This window comes from Anticarsia gemmatalis, chromosome 3 (genome assembly GCF_050436995.1).
Source record: "Anticarsia gemmatalis isolate Benzon Research Colony breed Stoneville strain chromosome 3, ilAntGemm2 primary, whole genome shotgun sequence".
Taxonomy (NCBI): domain Eukaryota; kingdom Metazoa; phylum Arthropoda; class Insecta; order Lepidoptera; family Erebidae; genus Anticarsia; species Anticarsia gemmatalis.
In genome coordinates this window covers 6,301,927-6,325,748 of record NC_134747.1, presented here as the reverse complement: position 1 = coordinate 6,325,748, position 23,822 = coordinate 6,301,927, and the positions used below count along the sequence as shown (strand labels likewise).

The 23,822-nt window shown below is 34.0% G+C and overlaps 6 protein-coding genes across 6 annotated transcripts; 2 read left to right on the top strand and 4 right to left on the bottom strand.

Annotated features, from left to right (window-relative positions):
• Positions 1-631: 631 nt before the first annotated feature.
• On the bottom strand, positions 632-8,323 carry Tpr2 (Tetratricopeptide repeat protein 2). The gene is made up of 8 exons (XM_076136019.1): positions 8,133-8,323; positions 7,298-7,548; positions 6,436-6,634; positions 6,036-6,174; positions 5,426-5,543; positions 3,611-4,028; positions 3,199-3,377; positions 632-2,991 (listed from the first exon to the last, which is right to left on the bottom strand). The coding sequence occupies exons 1-8, from the start codon at positions 8,198-8,200 to the stop codon at positions 2,879-2,881; spliced, it is 1,485 nt and encodes a 494-aa protein (XP_075992134.1). The 5' UTR covers positions 8,201-8,323; the 3' UTR covers positions 632-2,878.
• Positions 8,324-8,484: 161 nt separating this feature from the next.
• On the top strand, positions 8,485-13,907 carry LOC142987331 (dolichyldiphosphatase 1-like). The gene is made up of 5 exons (XM_076136025.1): positions 8,485-8,761; positions 8,839-8,939; positions 9,161-9,339; positions 9,495-9,722; positions 10,274-13,907. Exons 1-5 carry the CDS (start codon positions 8,665-8,667, stop codon positions 10,404-10,406), a joined length of 738 nt encoding a protein of 245 aa, XP_075992140.1. The 5' UTR covers positions 8,485-8,664; the 3' UTR covers positions 10,407-13,907.
• Positions 13,908-13,966: 59 nt separating this feature from the next.
• On the bottom strand, positions 13,967-16,870 carry LOC142987333 (uncharacterized). The gene is made up of 5 exons (XM_076136028.1): positions 16,544-16,870; positions 16,137-16,304; positions 15,051-15,251; positions 14,665-14,734; positions 13,967-14,587 (listed from the first exon to the last, which is right to left on the bottom strand). The coding sequence occupies exons 1-5, from the start codon at positions 16,616-16,618 to the stop codon at positions 14,439-14,441; spliced, it is 663 nt and encodes a 220-aa protein (XP_075992143.1). The 5' UTR covers positions 16,619-16,870; the 3' UTR covers positions 13,967-14,438.
• A 957-nt stretch (positions 16,871-17,827) lies between these two features.
• NC2beta (negative cofactor 2beta) lies at positions 17,828-19,039 on the bottom strand. Its single transcript, XM_076136017.1, has 3 exons — positions 18,647-19,039; positions 18,304-18,467; positions 17,828-18,133 (listed from the first exon to the last, which is right to left on the bottom strand). The coding sequence occupies exons 1-3, from the start codon at positions 18,885-18,887 to the stop codon at positions 17,993-17,995; spliced, it is 546 nt and encodes a 181-aa protein (XP_075992132.1). The 5' UTR covers positions 18,888-19,039; the 3' UTR covers positions 17,828-17,992.
• A 445-nt stretch (positions 19,040-19,484) lies between these two features.
• LOC142987325 (coiled-coil domain-containing protein 25) lies at positions 19,485-20,741 on the top strand. Its single transcript, XM_076136016.1, has 4 exons — positions 19,485-19,676; positions 19,832-19,923; positions 20,067-20,213; positions 20,400-20,741. Exons 1-4 carry the CDS (start codon positions 19,604-19,606, stop codon positions 20,709-20,711), a joined length of 624 nt encoding a protein of 207 aa, XP_075992131.1. The 5' UTR covers positions 19,485-19,603; the 3' UTR covers positions 20,712-20,741.
• Positions 20,742-20,839: 98 nt separating this feature from the next.
• On the bottom strand, positions 20,840-23,318 carry Tgt (tRNA-guanine transglycosylase). The gene is made up of 6 exons (XM_076136015.1): positions 22,989-23,318; positions 22,604-22,901; positions 22,166-22,409; positions 21,838-22,006; positions 21,444-21,638; positions 20,840-21,063 (listed from the first exon to the last, which is right to left on the bottom strand). Exons 1-6 carry the CDS (start codon positions 23,121-23,123, stop codon positions 20,857-20,859), a joined length of 1,248 nt encoding a protein of 415 aa, XP_075992130.1. The 5' UTR covers positions 23,124-23,318; the 3' UTR covers positions 20,840-20,856.
• Between the last annotated feature and the right edge of the window lie 504 nt (positions 23,319-23,822).

Below are 23,822 nucleotides of genomic sequence, written 5' to 3'. Positions count from 1 at the left end.
GATGTGTACGAGGGATGTGTGCGAGGGATGTGTTGAGAAGGATGTGTTGCGAGGTTTGCGCATACTGTACCAGCCAGTCCATAGACGGAGTTTGTTGGAAGTAGAAGTGCGTAAAATAGATATGGATAATTGGAAAAAGAAGATACTTTTATATTTAACAATTTGCGATGAAGAAATGGAAGCAGAAGATACGGAGTTACTTTTTAACGGAATCAATTAATTTTTCGTCCATTATGCCACGCAACCGTACGACATGCGTACGACTACAAGCGCTAACGACAGCAAAGTGAGACGTGAGCGGCAGGCAGGCGTTCGCGTTACTCCGCTCCCACTACACCGCACCCCCGTCGATACATTTCACAGCTTCGCAACGCATCCTCGCACCACACATAATGCGCATTTTCACAGCTCCGCTACACATCCTCGTAGACACATTTTCATCGCACAGCTTTGGTGGAAACACCCACACATTTTCACAGCACAGCTAGACATCCTCGCACGACACATTTCCATCGCACATCTCTGGTGGAAACGCAGCCTAAGTGCCAATTTAGCTTTGGATTTGTACATACCCTTTTAATTTGGTTAGATTAGTAGTTAATTAATTAGGTTAAATAAAAATATATCTAAGTAGTTATCAGGATTTTTATTTATATGCCATCGTGAATTCAGTGAACAATAGCTACTGAGTGTTTTTAAATTAAAATCTAGGTATTAACTTGGAACTATTAAAATTATGCTAAATACCAGATTCACTACCTTATTGGACACAGACTCAATCTTAAACAGCTCATAATTCCGTGACACTGTCTTAAGGGTGACAATAATTTATAACAATGTTTTATATCCCCAGTAGTGGATTTTTGGTTCTTAAAGGTTACACCTACAACTATCTATTCATGTTATAGTAAAAGCTATTAGGTACATTTATCTAATTAAACAAATACATCTTTGACAATATTGGCGATTGTTTGGCAGGTCTAGTTATTTGTATATACTTAATAAAACAAACTTGGTCACACAATAAAGTTTACTTTCACAAAATTTCCCATGTCCCATGTCCGTAGTTGGATTACCTCCAGATGGATATTTATCAAGGCATGTTCCCATTACAAGATCCCGAGGTAGTTACGAGTTATTTTAAGTTTTATTAATTAGGTATTAAATTACATACATATTACAGCGCATGGTTACACCTCTCATATGGGGGCTAACAATCAAATGATACTTAACCAAATCAGTCATAATATTATAATAATTAGGTACTAAATATCAGAACGCAATCAAAATTAGGTGATTATATCAATACTAGCTCAAAGTGTGATTAACCCATATCTTCCCAAAGCAATAAATATTCAAAAATACATTGTTTTCTTTACACTTTTAGTTTAAGTAGCCTTTCAATAAGACAAAAATAGGCGGCAAATTTTTTAGGGTTATAGGATAACTGAAATTCAGTACCGCACCTTAAATGGGGCGTTGGGATAATATGCCACTGGAACATGTATGGAGAAAAAATTACCTGTTGTTATGTTATATCACTTTTATTTATGTAATGTCATACAAATACATAGAATTGCAAGTCATCATATTAAATAATAAATAAATAAATGAAAAAGCAATCAGTAAAACAAAAAATATTGAATTGTGAGGCAATATTGCGAATAATGTGCGAAAAATTACGCAAACCCTTCATTAGCGGCTCCTAAAATTAGGCTTTTGAGGCATTCACGTCACCAAATTTGAGTTCCGTTTTGATAATATAATGATCCTTTCCTTCCTCTTGATCATAGTCTTAGCTTTTTTAGCTGCGCAGCAGACATATCGGATCAAATAGGGGTCTTCACCGCTTCGCCTTTCTCGTAGACGTCAAACAGTCGTCCACATTGCCTTACCACATAATTTCCGAACTTCTGATGATGAAACCGTACGTCGAACTTCAGCTCCAGCCAAGAATTTGCGACGCGCAAGTTTATAAATCTCCCCTACATCCTCACTTCCACTATCTTCGTCACTCAAATCATCATTTTCAGGTGGCGTGATAAAAATATCAGCTGAAATTGTAATGTTATCGTCTTCTAAAGCTGATACTATTCATTAACATTCAACCTGTAACTAAAAAAACGAAAGAAATAACTCTAAAGGTTACATAAACTATGTAAAAATAAAATTGTTCAAACAAATTATCATGGTGCCTTCTGTTCCCAACGCACCTCAAATGGGGCGTTGAAAAGAACATTGTTAAATTCACATATAAAAATGAAATAACTTTATGCTACTATTATTACCTGATAATATAACCTTATTACTTACTAAAACATCGCCCCACTAAAATTATGAATAATAAATATAATAGTTATAACGTACCTTTTCCACCCACTCTTGTTGCTCGAAATTGACCAAACTCGGAATTTTATAAAAAAAATATGAATTACCAAAATCACTGCCAATCACTACTAGATTAACTGCAAAGGTGTCTAGTATATAATAAAAATATAACATCTGTCGTTAATTGTTAACATTCAGGTTTTATCGTGTAAAATATAAGTGCACCTTAAATGGGGCGGTGGGAAGATATGGGTTAACAACAACCTTTCAGACGAAATATGTTGAAAGAATTTTGCCAGATTATTCACGTAAGGGAGCATTTGTATCTGGTTATATTATAAAATTATGGTAAAAATAAAACATTTTATTTGCCAAAATTCCAATCACTCTTTCAAAAACATTACTTTCAATGTGGAATGACGTACATGTGTTTAACTAGAACTATTAACTTTCCAATTCCATATAAAGTATACACATACCAATTAATTTATGTATAACATTAAATGTTTGTTGATTGTTGAAATATTTTTTTTGAGAACATAAAATATATTTAGCCAAACTTAAAGCTGAAAGCAGTTCCTGGGAACCCACCGCCCGAGTGGAAATCGAAGTGTTGTCCACCACGATTGCAGAAAGTCTGGAATATCACGTTAGGGTCGATATCTGAAATAAAAAAAATAATTTATACAAAAGTCCATATACATTGGTAATACAAGATGTACCTAACTTGACACTAATAATAAATTGTAATGTTAAATGGTATGGCAATCATTGTTAAATAGGTAAAAATCTAATTATAATCTGTTACACTACATAAAACAGTATTACGGGTTTATTGAATGTTATTACTGGTTACATGTTATTACGAACCTGCCATGCTAGAGCCATCATCATTGAGATCTTGTCCGTGGTCATAGCGGGCGCGTTTCTTCGGATCACTTAAAACTCCATACGCCTCACCCACTTCCTTAAAACGGCGCTCTTGTTCGCGGCGCTCGACATCTGGGGCGCCCGCGTGCCTGTCAGGGTGGTGCACTAAAGCACGCTTTCTGTAAATTAGAACAAGTAATTTTTTATTGTGTATTCATTTACTACAGCAAAAGAATAGAAAAATAATCTTAAAAAAGACATGATTGCTTGTAGCAAATATTACTGTTTAAAATAGTTGAATGGTGGTGGATGGTCTTGCGACAAAACAACACAAATGTTTTAGATATTACGATATGTATCTGTGCTGTGATAAACTTATTACTATTTCATAATAATACTTTTTATAAAGTACCTATAAGCTTTCTTAATTTCGTCTTCTGATGCACTTTTGTCAATTCCAAGGATTTTGTAATAATCCTTACGCTTCGATTTTTTCAGTGCTAACTTAGCCTCATGTAACAGTTGCTTGTTTTCTTTGCTTTTATCAATCTTGTATAGTCTTTCGTAATCTTTAACAGCTTCCTCAAATTCGCCGAGTTCAGTATAACATTTGGCACGTCTCAGCAGTGCCTTCACATAGTTTTCGTCAAGTTCGAGGGCAGCAGTACACGCCTCAGCGGCTTCTTTGACTTGATTCAATTTAGCGCAGACAGTAGCCTTGTTGAAGTAAAGCTTGGCATTGACTATTTTGTTGTTTGGGTCAATAGTCAATGCTTCGTTGTATAGGTTCAGAGCTTGCGGCCATCTACCCATTTTGAATGCTTCATTACCTAGATGACAAAAATATAATGTTAGAGTTTGCTTAGAACCCCTTCATAGCAAAATGTACAACAAGCAAAATGAGCACGGCACTTAAAATGTACAAATCGCATAATGTGCAAATAGCAAAAAGAGCAAATCGCATAATGTACAATACGCATAATGTGCAATACTTAAAATGAACACTATACGCAAAACGAGCAAAAAGCAAAATGTACATAGTCGCCTTCGTTCACACTAACCACTTACTGCCGTTTCTTAGTTTGGGGTTTGTTGGATTCATATAGCATTGTAATAAAACAACTTCACATTCAATATAAGTTTATTTATATATTAATAAAGGGAACTTAATGAGGCGTGGTATGAAATCCTTGAATCATTACCAAATAACAAAGCAATGAGGACTTGCGCAACAACTAATTCTGTTGATTTTGATTTTGATTTTGAAATTATATTATTTATTTAAACTTAAAAGAAAACAAACTAAAATGCAAGTCTTGTATATATCATCTGTAGAAGAAATTGTTTAACGGAAATACTTTTAATATGCAAACTGTTTAGTATTTTTTTTATACTTTTTATCAAAGACGATGTCTGCTTTTCTCCTATTTTTCATTGCCAGCTCAAATATACTTTTTTAAATTTTATTATCACTGAACATAGCTTCTTTTTTTAATTTATAAATGAAAAACATTAAACTTATCTTTTTCGGAATTTTGGCATTCAAACGCCTGTGCCAACCTTCAACAGGGCTAGTTGTTCGGTGTCGTTGGTTGGCACAGCTTAGAATCTTTGGGTTAAACTTGGGATACCACGTCCGTTCGAAGTAGAGTCTAAAGGCTCTCATTGCGTTGGTATTTGGCGATGATTCAAGGATTTCATACCACGCCTCAGGAATCATATTTGCCGGCAATAATGGTAAAATTGAGGACTTGCGCACCACCATCCTTTCCTCTTTGGTCAAATTCGCCTTTAGCTTTTTTGCTTTCTTGTGTATAGCTGCATTATAATGATGGTAACAACCAGAAAGATTTCCGTCCGGAAATACTGTTTGGAAAGCATTGATTTGCGCAACCTCATAGTCACATTTAAAATTTGTTTTAGGATACTAACGATCAAAGAAAAAAATCTCCACGAGTCGGTCTTGTAAACATGCCCTAACAGTATTATGTACATTTTGCTTTTTGCTCGTTTTGCGTATAGTGTTCATTTTAAGTATTGCACATTATGCGTATTGTACATTATGCGATTTGCTCTTTTTGCTATTTGCACATTATGCGATTTGTACATTTTAAGTGCCGTGCTCATTTTGCTTGTTGTACATTTTGCTATGAAGGGCTTAGAACATGGCAGTAGGTTCAACTTATATAAAATTAAAAGTCAGTAATGTAACAATTTCAATAAATACCTTCTTCTTTCTTTTGTTTAAGTAGCTTGGCCTTTTTATAGCTTTCCATAGCCTTTTTGTGATCTGGGGCAAGACGCAGGACTTGTTGGAAATGCTTGAATGCTTGTTCATCTTTGTCCTGAAAAATAATTATTATTGAACATATGATTACTTCATATTATTATGTTCCAATTTTGATGTATTTGAAAACGAAAACCTCGATCTGACCGAAAATCAAGGTCTCTTTCCATAAATCAGCATAAACATTTTATTGATCTTTGATAGACATAACAATAGTTAAATAAATTTACATGAACTATTGTGCACAGTCAATAAAACTACAATCTGAGTCATCAATCTATGATCTATTGATATTGGTGAAGTAAAAACGATTCACAGATCACATCATAGCCTATTCATCAAAATTAGTAGTTTTTACGATATACATATGTATTATGTTAAATCACACCTTTTTCCCATAAGGGTAAGCAAAGATCAAAGTGAATTTACATATAATTTAAATAAAAAAAATATTTAAATGATTTCTGTGGTGCTTGGTGGTATCACAAAAGTACTTGTAGTAATGTGTAGTTTGATGATAAGATAATGTTGTTTTACTATTAATTCTTACCTCAAAGTACAAGCATAAACCACGAACATAGATAGCTTCAGTGTCAAAATTGTCGAAGCGAAGTGAATCATTTGCGATTTCTTGAGCCTCCTGACAGCGTCCAAGCATCGCCAAGCATTCGGCTTTTGTCAGCTTCGCCCTAAATTATTTATCATATTAATAATGTTCGTATTTAATTCGTTCAATCTAATAGTCACTTTATACAGATATTCAACTATTTTATCAACCTAAGGAACAATGGGCTATAAATAATCCGAATGAGTTTTAATCATAACATGAATGAATCTTGCCGCCGATAGGGTGATTTAGAAGGGAAGAGGGGAGGCCTTTGCCCAGCAGTGGGACATTCAAATAGGCTAAGGAAAAAAAAAAATGATTGAATCAGGAATGTTATACTAACTTAGTGCAAGAAGGGCTGTAATCTAGGCAGCGGTCCATACAGAACACAACACGGCGATAGTCACCAGCTTCCATGGCTCTTTGACCCTCCTCATGTAATTTACGTAGAGCTTCCAATGCTCGGCGCTCACTGGACGCGCAGTCTGCGCCGCCCAGCTCAGTAGCGCGACGCACAGCTTGTTCACCACCGGGTAAATCACCTAGAAAAAAAACAAAGGTTATAAGTTAATGTCTTAGTCTAGATTCTAATATAAATAGGATATTCTTGTTTAGTTACAAGACTGCCTCTGTGGCGAGGTCATTAGTGTATGCTAAGAGGATCTCGGGTTGATTCCGAGTTTGGAAAAAACACTAGTGGTATTTTTCAAATTTACATTAAATAGTTTGATAATGTGCCAGGTATATCACAATAAGCTTACTTCCTATTACTACTAAACATGGGTGTTTAACACCTTCAGGTATAACAGTTATTAGACTAGAAATACTTGCAAATCATTTAAACTACTGTATTGAAAAATTGCTTAGATAAGCATGATAAACAATTTTTTTGTTGCCTTAAGTGATAATTAAAACATTAAAGCAGAAAGTATTAAATACCATTTGTTATAACAGCTGCCAAATAATATTGTTGTAAACATTACAATTCTGTACTAACTAGTGTACAAGGTTAAGTATATGGAATGAATAGTCACTTAACTTATTTGACATTTTAATTAAAAGATAATGGATAACAATTAAGATACTAGGGAAAATCTATATGTTTACAAGGATAAAGTTGGAATTCGGGGATTTCATATATTATCTTTTTTAGATCTTAAAATTTCCATGAAAACAAAACTAATATAATTAAGATGCATAATTACCTAGAGCAATACAGCATTTTGCCATGCGTATATAGCCCTTGGTGAAAGTAGAGTCCAAAGAGACAGCTTTTTGAGCATCTTCGAAAGCCTTCTTATACATGCCAAGCATCATGTAACAAGCAGAACGATTTCCATAGTATGCTGCATTTTCTGGACACAGCTGTATGGCTTCATCATACATAGCCAGAGCTCCCTTGTAGTTTTTGAATTTATATAAGTGATTACCACTTTCCTTTTTTTCTTCAGCCAACCTAAGAAATTAATGAAATTGTTATCAGATTCATTGATAATGTTCCACTAGTGCATGTAATTTACATTATGCAACGAAAATAGGAAAACCATTTTAACTTTCATCGAAAATAAATAATAAAATAGGAATACTCTCCTAAAGACATTGATAAGACAATTTCCTGGGTGTACCCAGGAAATGATCTTATTCTACAAACTGATTTTCTTATCAGTGTTATAATATCAAACTGTAGCACAGCTGATTAGTCTTGAACTTGAAACTCGTAAATAGAACGCAATACGGGGTTATAGTTCAATTGGTAACCATTTATTTCAATATTTGAATAATATAGTTCCTTGAAAGCAAAACAAATGCGTCTGACTAATTGCATTTCTTTGCACTCCCACACATATGATCATGCTATTGTACTATAAGTAGGTCAAATGTCAAAGGACCCTATGTTCTATAATCAGATTATCACTATACCACCACAAATTACCCCCTATGGAATATTTTTATTAAATCATAGTTACGAAATTGTAAGCATGTTTTACAATGAAGGAAGAAATCGCCTTTTTCAAGTTACAAACATTTGTTTTATTTTACCTCTCGGGGCTCTTCGGAACTAAACTATCGATTGTTAAATCCAAGTCAGCCACTTCTGAGTCTGCCATTATTGTTTTGTTCTAAAGTTTCGATTGAACTGCAATAATCCTGGAATTTTAGCCCTCTATTTTGACGACGAATTCACAAAAGAATTGTAAAGGGTTACCATGTTGAGAATTTTAACCACAAACTATCAAACATAGGAAATCTCCAGGGTTGCAATAAATGAAAAAAGTAAACAGCAGAAAACGGTCTGATATTTTCCACGTTTTACGAGTAGTGTGAAAAGGAGCCTTTTAGGACTTGACCTACTTTAGCAATTAACTGGCAACACTACTCACAAATGTCATTCGGCTGATCATTTGATTGATCAGCCTTGCATTATGTCAAAAAAATTGTATCGTGTACCGCCGCTCGTGTTGTGAGTTTACGAATCGTAGTTTCTTAAAAAGTATTCGTCACTCGACTCGTCGGTAAGAATTTTGTTAGCTTGTAAATATTACGATACTTTATCAACTCAAATGAAGCGAAAATGGAGAATGAAGCTTTATCAGTGAGTGATGTTTTGCATAATAACGGTGAAATCGAATGGCAACCACTGGCTCTCACTTTAGTTGAATATCCTAAAGGCAAGTAATTCTTATTAAAATGAAATCATTTTTTTTGTAAAGATTTTCAAATGTATAATTACATATGTTTTTTTCAGGAGACTTGTTAGGCAAGTTCTTTGCCTTTATAAGCTTGTCCCCATTTGGCATTGGTGCTGGTTTTGTAGCACTTATTTTATTTCGTCGAGATCTTCACACTGTAAGTAATATAATTCGGTATTCTTGGCAACTGTTTAAATAATCTAGGTATTTATGATAACTTTGCCATTTTTTTGTTATTACAAAGATAAGGTGATCTTAAGAACTTTGTATGTTTTTTGGGTTTACTCTGTGGAAGAATTATATATTTCAATTCATTGGTAACTAAAATAATTATATATTTCAATTCATTGGTAACTAAAATAATTTGTATGTTTTTAGATTGCATTTTTCACTGGGACCTTATTAAATGAAGGACTGAACATAGTGTTGAAGCACATAGTCTGTGAAGCCAGGCCACTATCCAGAGGAAATTTGTACAATGAGTATGGGATGCCATCCTCTCATGCCCAATTTATCTGGTTTTTTAGTATTTATGTTCTATATTTTGTTTTAATCAGGTAAGATAAAGTTTATTTCTATCAATATTTTACAATGTATATTATTTTATTATATCAAAATGCTCTATGTGTATGATAGTTGTTACATAATATATTTAAATAATCACACTTTAAATAATGCATTTTTTCTAACAAATATCAATTGACTGTTTCAGGTTGCACCACATAAATAACAACAGTATAATATCAGCACTGTGGAGAGTTATCATTGTTGGTGGCTGCTTGATGTTATCTCTACTAGTCAGCATTGCTAGAGTGTATCTTCATTATCACACAACCTCACAAGTTGTAGTGGGAGGCATAGTTGGATTTATTTTTGCAACATTATGGTTTGCAATAGTACATAGAGTTTTCACTCCGTTATTTCCACAACTTGTGTCCTTGTAAGTATAATTACTTTAAATTTACACAACCATTTGTTATGAGATTATACTCATGATGTATTCAATGAAATTATTCATGTAGATAATGTAACCAATATTTGTATATTGACAGTGACATGTTTAATGCTTGTTCATTAGCAGTGTCAGTAGTGTTACACTTAATTAACTACTTATACTCCTGGGCAGACAATTTTTTATTTTGGTGGAGCTATTTTGAACAAATTTTGTCCTATTATCTTTTTCATTTTATTCCAAGCTTTTATAGTAATTATAGACAATTTGTTAGCTTTAGTCATCAAATTCATATTTATTGTCCTAATGATCATGTCTATCATCTTTTTCTAAAGTCTATGAATTTGTCCAGGGATTTACAGTCATTATAATATAATTACGCTGGTTATATTATACACACTCCTTCTTCATCACATCTTACTTTTTTGGGATCTACAGAATTAACTTATATTTAAAATAGCTGACCCGCTATTATATTATTATATTATATTATATTTAAAATAGGGAAATTACAATTTGTTGTTCTTGTATGTTTTCAGAAAACTATGTGAAATGCTCATGATAAGGGACACGACGCTAATACCGAACGTGCTGTGGTTCGAGTACACGACGTCGCGGCAGGAGGCGCGGGCGCGCGGCCGCAAGATGGCGGCGCTGAAGCCGACCCAATGACGGTGTGGCCTGGCGCCGGCGCGGCCCCGCGCGTGACGCCTGGCGGCCGCCGCAGCGCTGGCGCTGCTCGGCGGCGTGCTCTTCACCAAATCCGACCCGGCGAGGTCGCTCCTCCCCTAGTGATCTACGTCTTCGAGTGTATCTATCCAGGTTGCGGTTTCAGTGTTAACCGGTGATGTCTAGCATACATAATATGTTATAAATAACGATGTTGTAAACTTAAGTGATGCAATAATAATTGGGTTAATGTTATTTGTAATGCCTAGTGTTAAATGTTATTTTGAAGTTGATTTGAGGTGTTTATTGTTCGAATGAAAATTTTATAAGAATTATTATATGTAGTAGAATTTATATTAGGAAAGGTATATAGCTTAATTCATAGATCGAAGCCTCGTATATTGAATGCGTTCAGTTTATTGTCCGAAAGTAAAGTTTTACTAGATTTTTAAACTATGATACAAAGAGAAACATTCACGGTTTTCACGGTTGTGTTATAGTGTAGTTATATTTGTATGCATTTGTACGAAACACAAACCGATTAGTAAATATAGGTAAGCGGTACTAGATTGTATTTTCAAATATACATAATATTATAATTAAAATCATGCTTTTATAAATAATCGGTAACATTTTTAATAATAAAAATCACTAAAATATCCGAATCTTGATAGGTATCATTTGTGAATAAGTAGTGCTTAAATGTCATGCTGTGTCTGTTACTTTGAGGTGTACTACGGCAGCAAAGATTATTAAGCGCTGCTTAATACTGAGTAACGTTTCAGTAGATACAGCTGTTAGAACGCTAGAATAGGCTAAGAAAATCAGACGGTTTCGCGGTGTTGCTACAATCGATGCTAATGTATTCATACACCCTACGGCGTAAACGCTGAACGAGGATCAACTCTTCATATAAACAACAAAAATAAAAAAGTGACCTATTACAATATAATAATATTATGTAGTGGCTATAAAAATATGGAAATCCAATCAATAAGAATCTTGCGGATCGGTATATCCGATTGAATGGTGAAAATTAATACGAGTGAAATTACACAATAATAATATGTTCTCGACGTATAGTGCATCACGGGCACTAAACTAGCATGCTCCACGAACCTACTCTTAGCATTAGATTTCCCATATTTTTCACGCCAAACCGACAACCTACCAACTTGAGATGCCTTTCAGCTTTATATTTTTGTAAGACAATGAGGGCACATATTTCTTAAACACCCTCTGCCGTTATATCTTTCTCTTGTATCATATACCTAATGAATAATACAACACAATGCCTTAGCTTAGTATCACAACACTTAAAAAAAGTGATTAGAGTGACTAAGTGGGATCTATTGGTAAATATGTTCCATAACTATAAAATATGTCCCCCATTTGAATAAGACTTAGTTATGAAGCTGCCCACTAAGCCTCCTTAGGCACTAGCGGTCAACCGCTGGCTCGGCTGGCCGCGCCGCTACTCGCTTTTACAGTATAATATACAACCGCCTGAAAAATCATGGTGTTTAAGTGCATACAATCACAGACGATTGCATATTCAACTGTAAAAACGGTTAGCGGCGCGGCCAGCCGCGGGAGCGGCTTACTGCTAATGTGAAGGGAGGCTAACACTAGGTAATGATGCTCTACAAAAAATAATTACTGTGGGGTGGTATGGACTCATCATACGTTAGTCATTAGTAATATACAAATATTATGTAATACCTGTAAATAAACCTTTAATAACCAACCAAAAACCACGATATGCGTATTACAATATTTTATAGTTATAGAAAAATATAATTAAATAAAAAATGGTCCCAAATGTTGTAAACTTTATAGGTATGTTAATGATTTCTTTTTTCAAAAGGAACTCGACGGATGTATTGCTAATCCGCGTATCTAGTATAGATAATGCCACGTGTCTGCATTCGATCGATGAATTGAAACAGATAATAATTTAAAACGGAAAAAAATACATAAAACATTTATTATTACATTCTATGTGCAAATGAGCGTTATTGCACCTTAAATAATGATATCAAAGGGTTTTAACTTCATGGTGTAAAATTAAATCGAATGTAGATACGCGGTATTATTCAATGTGAGATACGCAGATTTGCACTATTCCCGACGAAATGTCTTTATTATAAAGTTTTAATAGAGGTAATATGGTGGTTTCTGGATGGAATCTTGGGTGTGATATAATTTTGCTGTGGATTTATAGACTTGTTGTATTTTTGTAATACAATAGTAAATGACTAATGAATTTTGTCAATAGAAAAGGTAGCGCTGATTGTATAGATATTAGAATAATTCTATACAGCATAGGCTGTCACAAAAACCTGCTTGTAATGCATATACATCCAAGTCGATTATTCGAAGTAAAACAATAATTACAAATAATGATGAAATTTTTAATTAAATATACATACACCAATAGTAAATCCTGTTTATAATCTAGTATGTATTATTACTACCAATATAATTATAGCATTTCGTAAAATATTTATTCAACCATTTTATTTATAAAAATTTACTCATATAATTAACCCGCGCATTTTTTTACTTTATTTTACCTTTCCTGTTAATTAACATAAGAAATGACAACATTCTGATATTCTGTAAGAATTTCTCAATGTCTTTGTTTCAAGGGAATTTTCATGCAAGCACGGTGAACGGGTCGAAAACGTGCACGCGTGAAAAAGGCCCTGATTAGTTTAAGTACATAAATTTTGGATATTAATAATTTTGATAAAATTTTGTTGTAGCTACAAAGTGTTTAATGTTCTCAATATAAAATAATATAATGTTTTTGCTCATTGTGTTCGTAGTTCTAATGACTCTTAAAATAAATTAATTACTATATTATTTTGTATAAGCAGCTAGAGATTTTTTCATATTAACCATTACCAATATTACAATGTAAGATTCAATTTACAGGGAGGCAAAGTCGAAGCGTCGTATAATCTGAACCATGGATCCTAGAGCTTGTAATTACTTCTCCCTAGTGCCTCTAAAAAAAACTCAGACACTACTCACGCAAATGAAATAGTGCATTAGCTAAGGAATGTTTTAAAGTAAGGTATGAAATTTGGAAATATAGGAAATTAAAAATCTTATATTTTCACATTTAGCTCGATAGAATTGTTGCGAACCCATTATCTGAACTAAAAATTATTTGAAAAAATGGCAAGCTTTTCAATACACACAAATTGTGCGTATTTATTGGAGGATAAAGCTCTATTACATTTACGTAACGCGTCACTTCGACTCTGTCGCTGTGTGAACTGAGCCTGGATGACTGTGCCTCATACATAACGCTTATAAAAGTAAGTTCAATAGATACATAACGTTTTGTCTATAGTGTTAACAAAATACATAAATATATGTATTATAAACTAGTTACCTAATTGCGATAGTGCTTTGTGTACAACAGTCAAAATAGCACCATCGTTTATTTGGGACTAAGTTCTTTATTGTTATTGATAAATATATTTTAAATGAGACACCAAATTTTTGTATAATATACAATTTATTTCCTGATCTTAAACATTAAAATTTACGAGCAATAAAAACCTTTGGGAAAACGTTTATTTATACATGGTAATCAACTGGTTATATGGTTTTGTGTTAAAACAGAAATTTGTTCCTCTGTTTAACTGTTATAATTTCTGAAAAGTAATAGGTATTGTATTAGGACCTCGCAACACCTTATAAATAATAAAACTAAAATATCTATAACTGAAGGGCGTTGTTTAAATATTTGCTTTAAACATTTTCTTTACACCCTTTTCATAACTTCTACTTATGACCACTTGTTGGCTTTTCTGTATTGGTTATCGATATATCTGGCTATAATTCATTTTTATACGGTCGCAGTAACATGTAGGCTACTACTTTTGTATCATCATTTCTTGCTATTCACCATTGGTTCTTTTTGAATTTTGTAAGTTTTAAACTTGTACAGCCACAGTTAGTGTTATTCGATAATATTAATTTATGCATGTGAACTAATGTAACCTCATTTGTATGTTTCTATTTTTGCTGATTTTTGTTCATTACTTGGGAATTGGATTCTTGTATTAACTGGTCGAAATTCGTGATATGTTTTTTCCTCTTCTTTACTTTACTCTCTTTAAACTCGTCAGCTATTTCACTGTCTGCCTCGTAATCACTCGATATACCTTTAATATTACAATCTGTTGAGTTGTTATAACAATAAAATTGCAGTTTTTACTTAGGATATAACCTTTTAACTTACAGTTGCTTAGTAGCCCGGAGTTTACAGAACAATAGGAATTACTGTTTTCAGTCAAGCTGTCCATCCATTGCTGTAAAAGACATTTATTTAATTTTAATATGAACATACGAGTAAGTGTATATAATAATTCGACTTATTTCTTGTGGATCCAGAATGTTTATTTGGGTTCAGAATTTAAACGGGAAACATGTGATTGCCATTGAGTTCTGAGAGCCTAGACTATCTCCATAAGATACCCTGGTCCCACATTCGTCTTTCCAAGTCTGGTAAATCTTTGTAGTTGTAATTATTTTTCCAATCTGCTCCGTAGTCTAATTGTAGCAAACACCATTGCTTCATTACGCTTAATTAAATGGTAAAGTAGTAAACAAAAAAATTGATTGTACCTTTTCAGGTGGAATCAAGCGATCTGCCTTTTTCATGAACGTGAAGTTTGCTTTTTGGCCGAGGTCCACTAGATGTCGCGTTACTTCTGTTGTTGACATAGCTCTATTCAGCATGCCTTGCAATGTCTGTGGATCTTTGTCAAGCAAACCGGGAAACATAATAGCCAGTGGTTTCATTTGAGGTCCATCTTCGCACTCCACCTTCAAGTATAAACCCGTAGTATCATAATTTATAAATCAATCTGTTACGTAGTCTTAGGGAGAAGAATATTAAAGCGGCAAATTTTGATCATTTTCTTTTCCAAAATACTTACTCTCGGTAACGCACGTACGGCTAAAATATCATAGTTCACTAAAGAATTCTCGACTCTTTTGTCTGATTAATTTAGTTGCCTTAGATACCTATACCTACCTACCTTACATTTCACAGAATGAAAATATTAGGCGCAAAGAAAATAAAGTTCAAAAAAATCCATCTATCAAACCTTGTAATGATAAAAAGGCATCACCAGTGACGTAGATATCCACACTGCGTATCAGACGTACGTAATCAATCCGGGTATACCGAACCGGATTTCCCGGCCATCAGGTAACTCTTGCTAAATCTCGATGAATATAAAAAGACATCGTATCAAAAATAATAAAAAAATGGCAGTGACGAAATAATAGGAGTACCTACCTATTATAGATAAGATAAGTCTTAATCAATATATAATATATGTAGGTACGTTATATTCTGTTAAATCATTTCTTTTTTGGCTAAACTTAAATGCACATAACACAAATGCTATTAGGCACGTAATCTCCATGACCTGGATCCGCTAATTCTTTACCACTTCTGTACTATCTAGTTATTTTACTGAGTAGGCGACAGCCCGTATTCCTAACTAAGCTCGCGGGAGCCCATGGTTATTTCAAAAATCAAAATAGTATGTACCTATGTCACAATCCATAAGGCTCTGTCAGATGGAACTTGAATAGTTGATCAGTTCTCCTGCTTGTAGTTACGTCATTGTGTGACAGCTGATTTAAGTATCTACCTATATACGCTAAGATCACTACCATGACTAAAATAAATTGACTTACTAGTTGTAATACTTCCTCCTCATCAGAAACGTTCGTAGTAGATTTGTTTGTAGATTCTGCCGGAGTTGTTTGCAATATATCTACCCATTCAGAATCTTTAGCTAACAGAGGGCATAAGGGTTCAGGTGTATGTTTCACTGCTGCTCCGGTCCTCCTATTTCTTGGTCTCTAAGAAAATGGTGAATAGAAACACGAAATTTATAAGTTCAATTAACACCCCTGTTTACTTATGTAAGTATCGCGATGTTATTACGTATATTATAGCAGGTGCGTGTGTGATAAACAGTGCCTGTCTTCTCCATCACTTAGAACCTCCCATGTCAACTTAGCTAAACTTTTCTAGTAACTACATATATCGAACATACTAAACAGTAAAGAACTGAGGGAATATTTTAATGGTAACATACTGAGGTTCCTGGATTCGTGGTCGCTATCGTATTCTGTTTAGGTCTTTTATATTTCTTGTTTAAGTCACTGTTCATTTTGTAGATACCATACTGTTATAATATGATATCGAATTGTTTGTAAACAAATAGGAAATCATGATTGTTTTGACATTACATAATTTAATCCTATAATGTCCATAGATTATAAAATTGACATATAAAATACTCGAGATTATGAAAAATAAACGTATTAAAAGTTAAATACAAAGTAGGTAGGTATTACAAACTAATGTGACAGTACGGTAAGAACTAGCTCTATATGTAATGTTTATAGCGAAATGAATAATCTCGCTTATAGCAAACCAAGATGCCTACTTAACAACGAATTGACAGTGTCAACTATCTTTTTACGATGATTCTATCAAGCAATCTTTCTGAAACTGGCGGTCAGACTAGTCGTTCCATCATAAGCGCGTTAGAGTTGAGGATCGAAGCCCGTTCGAATCCTCTTAAGCACATTTCTGACGATAAACTCAGGTTTATAAATAAAACCAGTGCTGCAGTATGGCAGTAGCATTTAGTTAGGGTAATGTGTGGTGAGGCGCTGGAATATGGTTTTACAGTTACGCGAATGGATTTGGACCTCTGCGTAACGTTCTCTAAAAATACGGTTCACTTAAAAGTGTTAACTGTATTCAATAAATATATCTCGATTTGAATGGAAGGCAAACTCTAAGCCCCCTTACGCACTAGCGGTTAACCGCGGGAGCGGCGAGCCGCGCGGTTATAGTTTAATATACAACCGCCTGTGAACCGCAACATAACCGCCAACAATTTTGTCAGGCAACTGTAACCGCGCGGCTAGCCGCTCCCGCGGTTAACCGCTAGTGCGTAAGGGGGCTAAGGCTGCGTGTCCACTGCGTCGGAATCGGAGCGTACGTTCTGTACGGACTGTTCGATAAGGATCGATCGGTGCCGATGCAATGGATACTGTATCATAGAAATTAATACACAGCAACAAATTATCACGGTCCATACGCGCGCAGCTCAAAAGACCGTCGATAAATCTGATAGAAAATGCGAATTAGGTTTATCCTTTGTAAGATGTTTAGCAACGGTTCCCGCGAACTGAACGCGTATTTTCAAAACAACATTTTATAAAAGTACAAGCAAACTCACTGATACCTGATGAATGAAATCAAATTAAAAAGTTTACGTGATTTTATCTGCGAGGGTATTTATAAGTTATGAATACCCTCACAAACCACCTTAGTTATTATTTCTAATAGAAAATGAAAAATCTGCTCAAATCTTGAAACTTGTTTGTTTATTACAGAAATCTCTTATATTAGTTTGAATATGCTTATCACATAAATAAGATAGTTCTTGAAAAACAAAGTTATTTTTACTAGAATCTTTTAAAGTTGTACAGGGAAATCTAAATGTTTATCAACACAATGATTTTATTGTCTATGAGTAATCATCATCTTCCTCTTCATCAATCCTGGGCCCTGGAGGAGGTGGTACATATGACTGTGGAGCACCTTCTAATCCTTGTTGCTGTAATAGGAGCCACTGTTGTTGTTCTTGTTTTGCTTGTTCTTCACGAGCCTGCAAACATACACTTAAGTACTACCTCATAACTTTCAAATGGCCAAAAGCAGGAATTATTATTATTATGAGCCTATATTGTCCCACTGCTGGGCAAAGGCCTCCCCCATAGTTTTCCACTGTAACCTATAATAATAAAGAGATATTCCAAATAAAAAAAATATATATACCTTTGCAAACAGTTCTTGCTGCTGTCTTAGTAATTCCTCTTCAGGTATTCCTAGATTCTCCAATCTAGTACTTTGTCTTCTTCTTTTTGCAGCTACAGCTTTACAATCCTTCAACACTGCTTCTGCTTCTAAAGTATAGTCACTAAAACCTAACCTGTCTAATGCTGAAAAAAACAATTACAGTTTAAATTTGTTAGCAGAAACATGTTCTATTATCACTAAGTTATAATAACATGATGATTTGTAGATACAACTGCATTCGTTTTTGTTCCTCTTTAAATTATAATCTTAATTAACATTAACAATAAAAACAGACATAGGAACTGTAAAATTAGGCTATTACCTGTGAGAACATGTTCCGCATTTATGGTCTTCTTATGGCTTTGATTACACACTTCGTTGGCCTCTGAACTTAATAGATGAATAAACTCTGTACAACAATTCAATATCAACTCACGGGACTCAAAAGCTACACGCACTGAGGGAACCAATTCCTTTATCATTTTATTAATGCTCGCTCTGGGAAGAGTTAATTCGTCTTCTTCAGACGGTGGAGGACACAGTTCTCTTTCAGGACTTCCCATCGTAAAGATCAACCTAAGGCGTCTCTAGACTCAAAGTAGTCTTAGCTCAAATATATTGTAAGTATACAAAAACGATGAATATTTTGCTTGCAGAAATGCAGATTGTCTCAATTTTTCTGACATATGACAACAAAGACTAAGTGTCATCTTTGACTGAAAATGACAGGTAAAAAAAGTCGTTCGGAAATTTGAAATTGAATTATATGAAAAAATAAAGCTAGGCATAAGGCACCCATCTGGTGGTTAATCGGGTAATTCCTAGGTGTTTTATTTTGTACCGCTGCAAGATGTAGAAACCTTACTTGTTACAATTACAATATGATATAAATATGAAATAGATACAAAATATATTATTTATGCTAGGGTGATCGATGCCTACGGCTCTACTTACATGAGGCTAGAGGGTGAATGAGTAGGTCCTGAACGTTATTCCTTATAATGTCGCGTCCAGTCTTGCATATATCACAGAGTTGTAAAAAACATTTAGATATTCTCTCAGATACCTAGGTCTGTTGTAATAAAGCTGCCGGAATAATGCCCATCAAGCACTATTTGACTCGTCTTTAAATGAAGTCTGTCATCTAAATGCCATTGTGGTTGTCTGTCAGACAAGACACTAGACAGACGTCAGTGTCAAACACTGCAACAGCTCTCAGTCAACGATTACAACGTGATTTTATTTCTTTTTTGGAAATTACAGGCAATTAACTGCCACTATGGTCTTCTACTTTACTAGCAACGTAGTCGCTCCAGCCGTTACTCTTTTTATGGGTGCTGATAAACATGAAAGTAAGCATTGCACATTAATTTATCAGATTTCGTTTTCAGAACAGTATTTAGTTACGCCGGCAATTTCCTGAAATTTAATGTGTTCGTAATAATATGACAATATCATTAAAATAGGAAACCACTAAACGTGCCCTTCGTTTCAATTCGGTTTACAGACGAGGACTTAATAAAGTGGGGATGGCCAGAAGATGTCTGGTTTCATGTTGACAAGGTGTCCTCAGCTCACGTATACCTTCGCTTAGCGCAGGTAAGGTCTATTTTGCTTGATAAAATCTTTAAAGTGAACTTTTCGTTTTGGTTGATTATTTAACTAAATTGTGACACATGTAAAAACTTATTTTTAGAACAGCTTCATGCAATATGAATTTTATATTACATTTCTATTTGCAGGGTCAAACAATAGATGACATACCAAATTCTGTTCTGGATGATGCTTGCCAGCTAGTAAAAGCTAATTCCATCATGGGCAATAAAATGAATGACATAGATATTGTTTATACTATGTGGACCAATCTAAAGAAAACTGCTGGAATGGAGGTATTTAATGAAATATTTAATAATCTGTTTTTTAAGATTTTAGAGTAATAAGGTTTTAGACTATGAAGTTAATAATAATATCAAACACTAATTATCTTTTAATTTTGGTGTCACCCTTTCTTGATGGAAAGGGAAATTCTTTAGCTTTACACTGTCCCATTAAGATATAAATATTATTAATTTCAGGCTGGCCAAGTAGCATTTCATAAGGACAAAGATGTCAGAAAAGTAAGAGTGGCTAAAAGATGTAATGAAATTGTAAATAGATTAAACAAGACTAAGAAAGAAGCTTTTCCAGACCTCAGAGTTGAAAGAGAAACAAGAGACAGGCTAGAAAGAGAAGATAAGAAAAAGCTTTTAAGAGAAAAGAACCTTAAAGAGAAAGAAGAAGAAAAAAGAAAGAAAGAAGAAGCAGAATTAAGAAGCTACTCCACCTTAATGAAAACAGAGAATATGTCTACTAATTATGATGGCAATGATTCAGATGACTTTATGTAAAATACAATAAACACCTATATTCATAAAAAATGTTTTATCTGGTTCAGTAATGTTTACTTGGCATGCAAACAGCAGTCAATACTTATTAAAAAATAATTCACCAGGTTCTATTATGAGATTGAAGTTTACATAGAAGAGGCAGGCATCAATATGTATAAGGGAAATAGGTATGAAAAATATAAATAAAAGTAACTATATACTTTTTAACTAAATTTATTCCAACTGAATTCAGAGAATTAATAACCCAATCTGGATAATTACCTTCTGGGAAATAGTCTGCTACAAATTTTTGTACAAACTGTGGGAATGTTTGATTTTCTATGTTTTTCCTCATAGTCCTCATGAGCCGCATCTGTAATATTTGAAAATGTTACTGTGGACACATGAGAGAAATTAATATTTTATTATGAAGCATTCAATTACTCTGTTCTATTAAATGACCATTATTAATGTTCTAATTAAAATAATCATCTTTACAACTCTAAGGCCCAGTTTCACAACTTCTAAATATTTATCAGATAGTTCACCAGATGGAATCCTGATGATTGTTTTCATACATTTGCTGTCATTTTATCTACAAAATCTATATATCTGCTAAGTTTATTTAATAGTTATATATAAACTGTGAAATTGGTCCTAAGAGTCAAATAAATGAACAGGAGCAACATCAGCATGGCTGAAATTGGTTAGTTAGGTTAAACAGATGGATATAAAAATTAATAACATAGATACCTGGTAAGCAATGTTATGCACTGAGAGTAAATGGCAAGCCACAGTTTCCACTGTTACTATGCTGTGTAGATAAGCTCTAGTGTATGTTTTACAAGTAGAACAAGGGCAGTTCTCATCTATTGGACTTATATCAGTTTCATACTGCTTCTGTTTCAAATTCAATTGGCCTTTTGCTACAAGAGCACATCCAAACCTCTGAAAATATGAACACATTATTGAATTAATAACCAAATAACTCAAAAATACTTTTAAACTGTATACAACACCCAAAAATGAAACAGCTTTCATATTATAATAATGAAATATTGAAGTTTGTAAGCATCCTACTAAGGTTTTTGCCTATACTTTTAAGTAAGAGGTCTGATTTTTACATATGTATGTATGAACAACTTACCGCTGTTCGGGTTGGAAACACACAGTCAAACATATCAACTCCAAGAGCAACACAAATAACTAGATCTATAGGCAAGCCCACTCCCATCAAGTATCTTGGCCTGTTCTTATCAAGTATTCCTGTGCCTAGGCTGACCATAGGCCAAAAATCATCCTTTGCTTCACCTCCACTAAAAACAATAAAGAAATGTGTTAAAATGAAATAATGGTTTGATTTTTGAGTTGGATCAAAAAAATGCATATGAATACTACCTACTTTTACAGGTTCAAACATTCAAATAACTTAAATCAAAGTCAGATATGCCAGATGTAAATATTTATTCGGTTACCTGAGCCCTCCTATAGCAAATCCATTAACATCCTTAGTCATGTGGTCTCTTGCACTCTTCTCTCTTAATTCTTTGTTTAATAGACCCTGAACAATGGGAAATATGCTTTGTTCAGTTGGTCTCTTGTGAGCACTCAAACATCTATCCAACCAGCGACTGGTTCTCTCAGTGGCTTCCTTGATGCGATCATAATCCTGGAATGTTGTTTGGACAACATCATCCAGCTGCATGATAATGTCTGCACCTGATACGAAAAAAAAACAATTGTCTGGTTACCATAGCACAAGCTTTGCAAAGTTTGGCATCATAATACAATCAATCGTCATCATCAATATAATATATTTTTTTTTATAATAATATGAGTATATGTTATTTTTTTCATTATAAATTAAAAGGTCATAAAATCTACTATAAACATAGTCATACAAAAAATATTACCTATACAATTTTGAATTTCAATAGACTTCTCAGGTGTGAGCATTATTTCTGAGTCATCATAAGGCGATCTGAACTTTACACCTTCTTCAGTGATCTCTGCTAATTTTAATAAGGAAACCATCTGGAAACCTCCCGAATCAGTAAGGAGCGCTCTATTCCACCCCATAAAGTTATGAAGGCCTCCAGCTTTTGTTAAAACATCTGTACCAGGGCGATTACCCAAATGATACGTATTACCCAAGATTATTTCACAATCCAAACTTTCTAGTTGATCCGGTAACAATCCTTTCATAGTACCCTGGAATTACCAATACAGTCATGGTTACAAATAAAGTACTGGGTGTTTATGGCAGGCGAAAATAGAGATAATCCTAACAATACAGACCTGAGTTCCGACTGGCATGAATACAGGTGTTTTAACGTCGTAATGGGGTAACTTCATGATTGCAGCGCGAGCTCTTGTAACATTACATTCTGCTTTTAAATGAAATGATAACGCGGTTGGTTTAGCGGTCATCATTACAATTTTATGAATTTTACTACAAAAGCTAACTTGAAACAAGGTTAAAGAATCAATAAAGAACAACTGAATTACTAATTTAGCTATAAGATATCGTAGATTTATCGTATTCAACGTATATATTGAAAACAGTTTATGAACACATTGTACACAAATACAAACATGTCTTTATTACAAGATTAACTGACGTAAAAATTTGACATTTGACATAGTTGTGTTTCGATTGACAGTTTACTAAGCTAGCTCTGCACAGCCGATCTGAATCAGTCCAACACTCATCTCTTATCCCATGTAGGTATTGGCAATGGCAAATACTCCAAACACATTTTTGTAATGATTTAATAGAGATAAAATGATTAGATGTAGTAATAGGTAAACCCCTAAAGCTGTGAGAACCCACGTACCAAATTCATCGAAAAGGTTTTCTATTGTCTATCTAAAGGGTATTATATCGTATTATTTTCTTATATTCTTGCCACTTTTTCTGTACATACGAAGTGTCATTAAATTTACAAACTTACTTACAAACCCACAGGCCACAATCAATTGACTAACTAAAACTATTACCTACTTACCTAAGTTCGCTATGGATCTTGCTGAACTATTAACAGCTGGCTTTACGCAGAATTTATCCAGAGACAAATGACCATTTTTATTTGTTATCTGTACATAATAGTATCGAATGCAGTGACATCTATT

Coding starts and splice junctions, on each gene's coding strand:
- Tpr2 (XM_076136019.1), bottom strand. CDS start 8,200: ATGGCAGACTCAGAAGTGGCTGACTTGGATTTAACAATCGATAGTTTA. Junction 4,029..5,425: donor TAAACAAAAGAAAGAAGAAG/GTATTTATTGAA, acceptor TTTGTCATCTAG/GTAATGAAGCATTCAAAATG. Junction 3,378..3,610: donor GAAATTAAGAAAGCTTATAG/GTACTTTATAAA, acceptor TCTAATTTACAG/AAAGCGTGCTTTAGTGCACC.
- LOC142987331 (XM_076136025.1), top strand. CDS start 8,665: ATGGAGAATGAAGCTTTATCAGTGAGTGATGTTTTGCATAATAACGGT. Junction 8,940..9,160: donor TTCGTCGAGATCTTCACACT/GTAAGTAATATA, acceptor GTATGTTTTTAG/ATTGCATTTTTCACTGGGAC. Junction 9,723..10,273: donor TTTCCACAACTTGTGTCCTT/GTAAGTATAATT, acceptor GTATGTTTTCAG/AAAACTATGTGAAATGCTCA.
- LOC142987333 (XM_076136028.1), bottom strand. CDS start 16,618: ATGAACAGTGACTTAAACAAGAAATATAAAAGACCTAAACAGAATACG. Junction 16,305..16,543: donor CCACGAATCCAGGAACCTCA/GTATGTTACCAT, acceptor CCATTTTCTTAG/AGACCAAGAAATAGGAGGAC. Junction 14,588..14,664: donor CTCCGGGCTACTAAGCAACT/GTAAGTTAAAAG, acceptor GTAATATTAAAG/GTATATCGAGTGATTACGAG.
- NC2beta (XM_076136017.1), bottom strand. CDS start 18,887: ATGGGAAGTCCTGAAAGAGAACTGTGTCCTCCACCGTCTGAAGAAGAC. Junction 18,468..18,646: donor TGCGGAACATGTTCTCACAG/GTAATAGCCTAA, acceptor TGTTTTTTTCAG/CATTAGACAGGTTAGGTTTT. Junction 18,134..18,303: donor AGCAAGAACTGTTTGCAAAG/GTATATATATTT, acceptor GTATGTTTGCAG/GCTCGTGAAGAACAAGCAAA.
- LOC142987325 (XM_076136016.1), top strand. CDS start 19,604: ATGGTCTTCTACTTTACTAGCAACGTAGTCGCTCCAGCCGTTACTCTT. Junction 19,677..19,831: donor GGGTGCTGATAAACATGAAA/GTAAGCATTGCA, acceptor TTCGGTTTACAG/ACGAGGACTTAATAAAGTGG. Junction 20,214..20,399: donor AGAAAACTGCTGGAATGGAG/GTATTTAATGAA, acceptor TATTAATTTCAG/GCTGGCCAAGTAGCATTTCA.
- Tgt (XM_076136015.1), bottom strand. CDS start 23,123: ATGATGACCGCTAAACCAACCGCGTTATCATTTCATTTAAAAGCAGAA. Junction 22,902..22,988: donor TCATGCCAGTCGGAACTCAG/GTCTGTATTGTT, acceptor TGGTAATTCCAG/GGTACTATGAAAGGATTGTT. Junction 21,064..21,443: donor TGCATAACATTGCTTACCAG/GTATCTATGTTA, acceptor CAAATATTACAG/ATGCGGCTCATGAGGACTAT.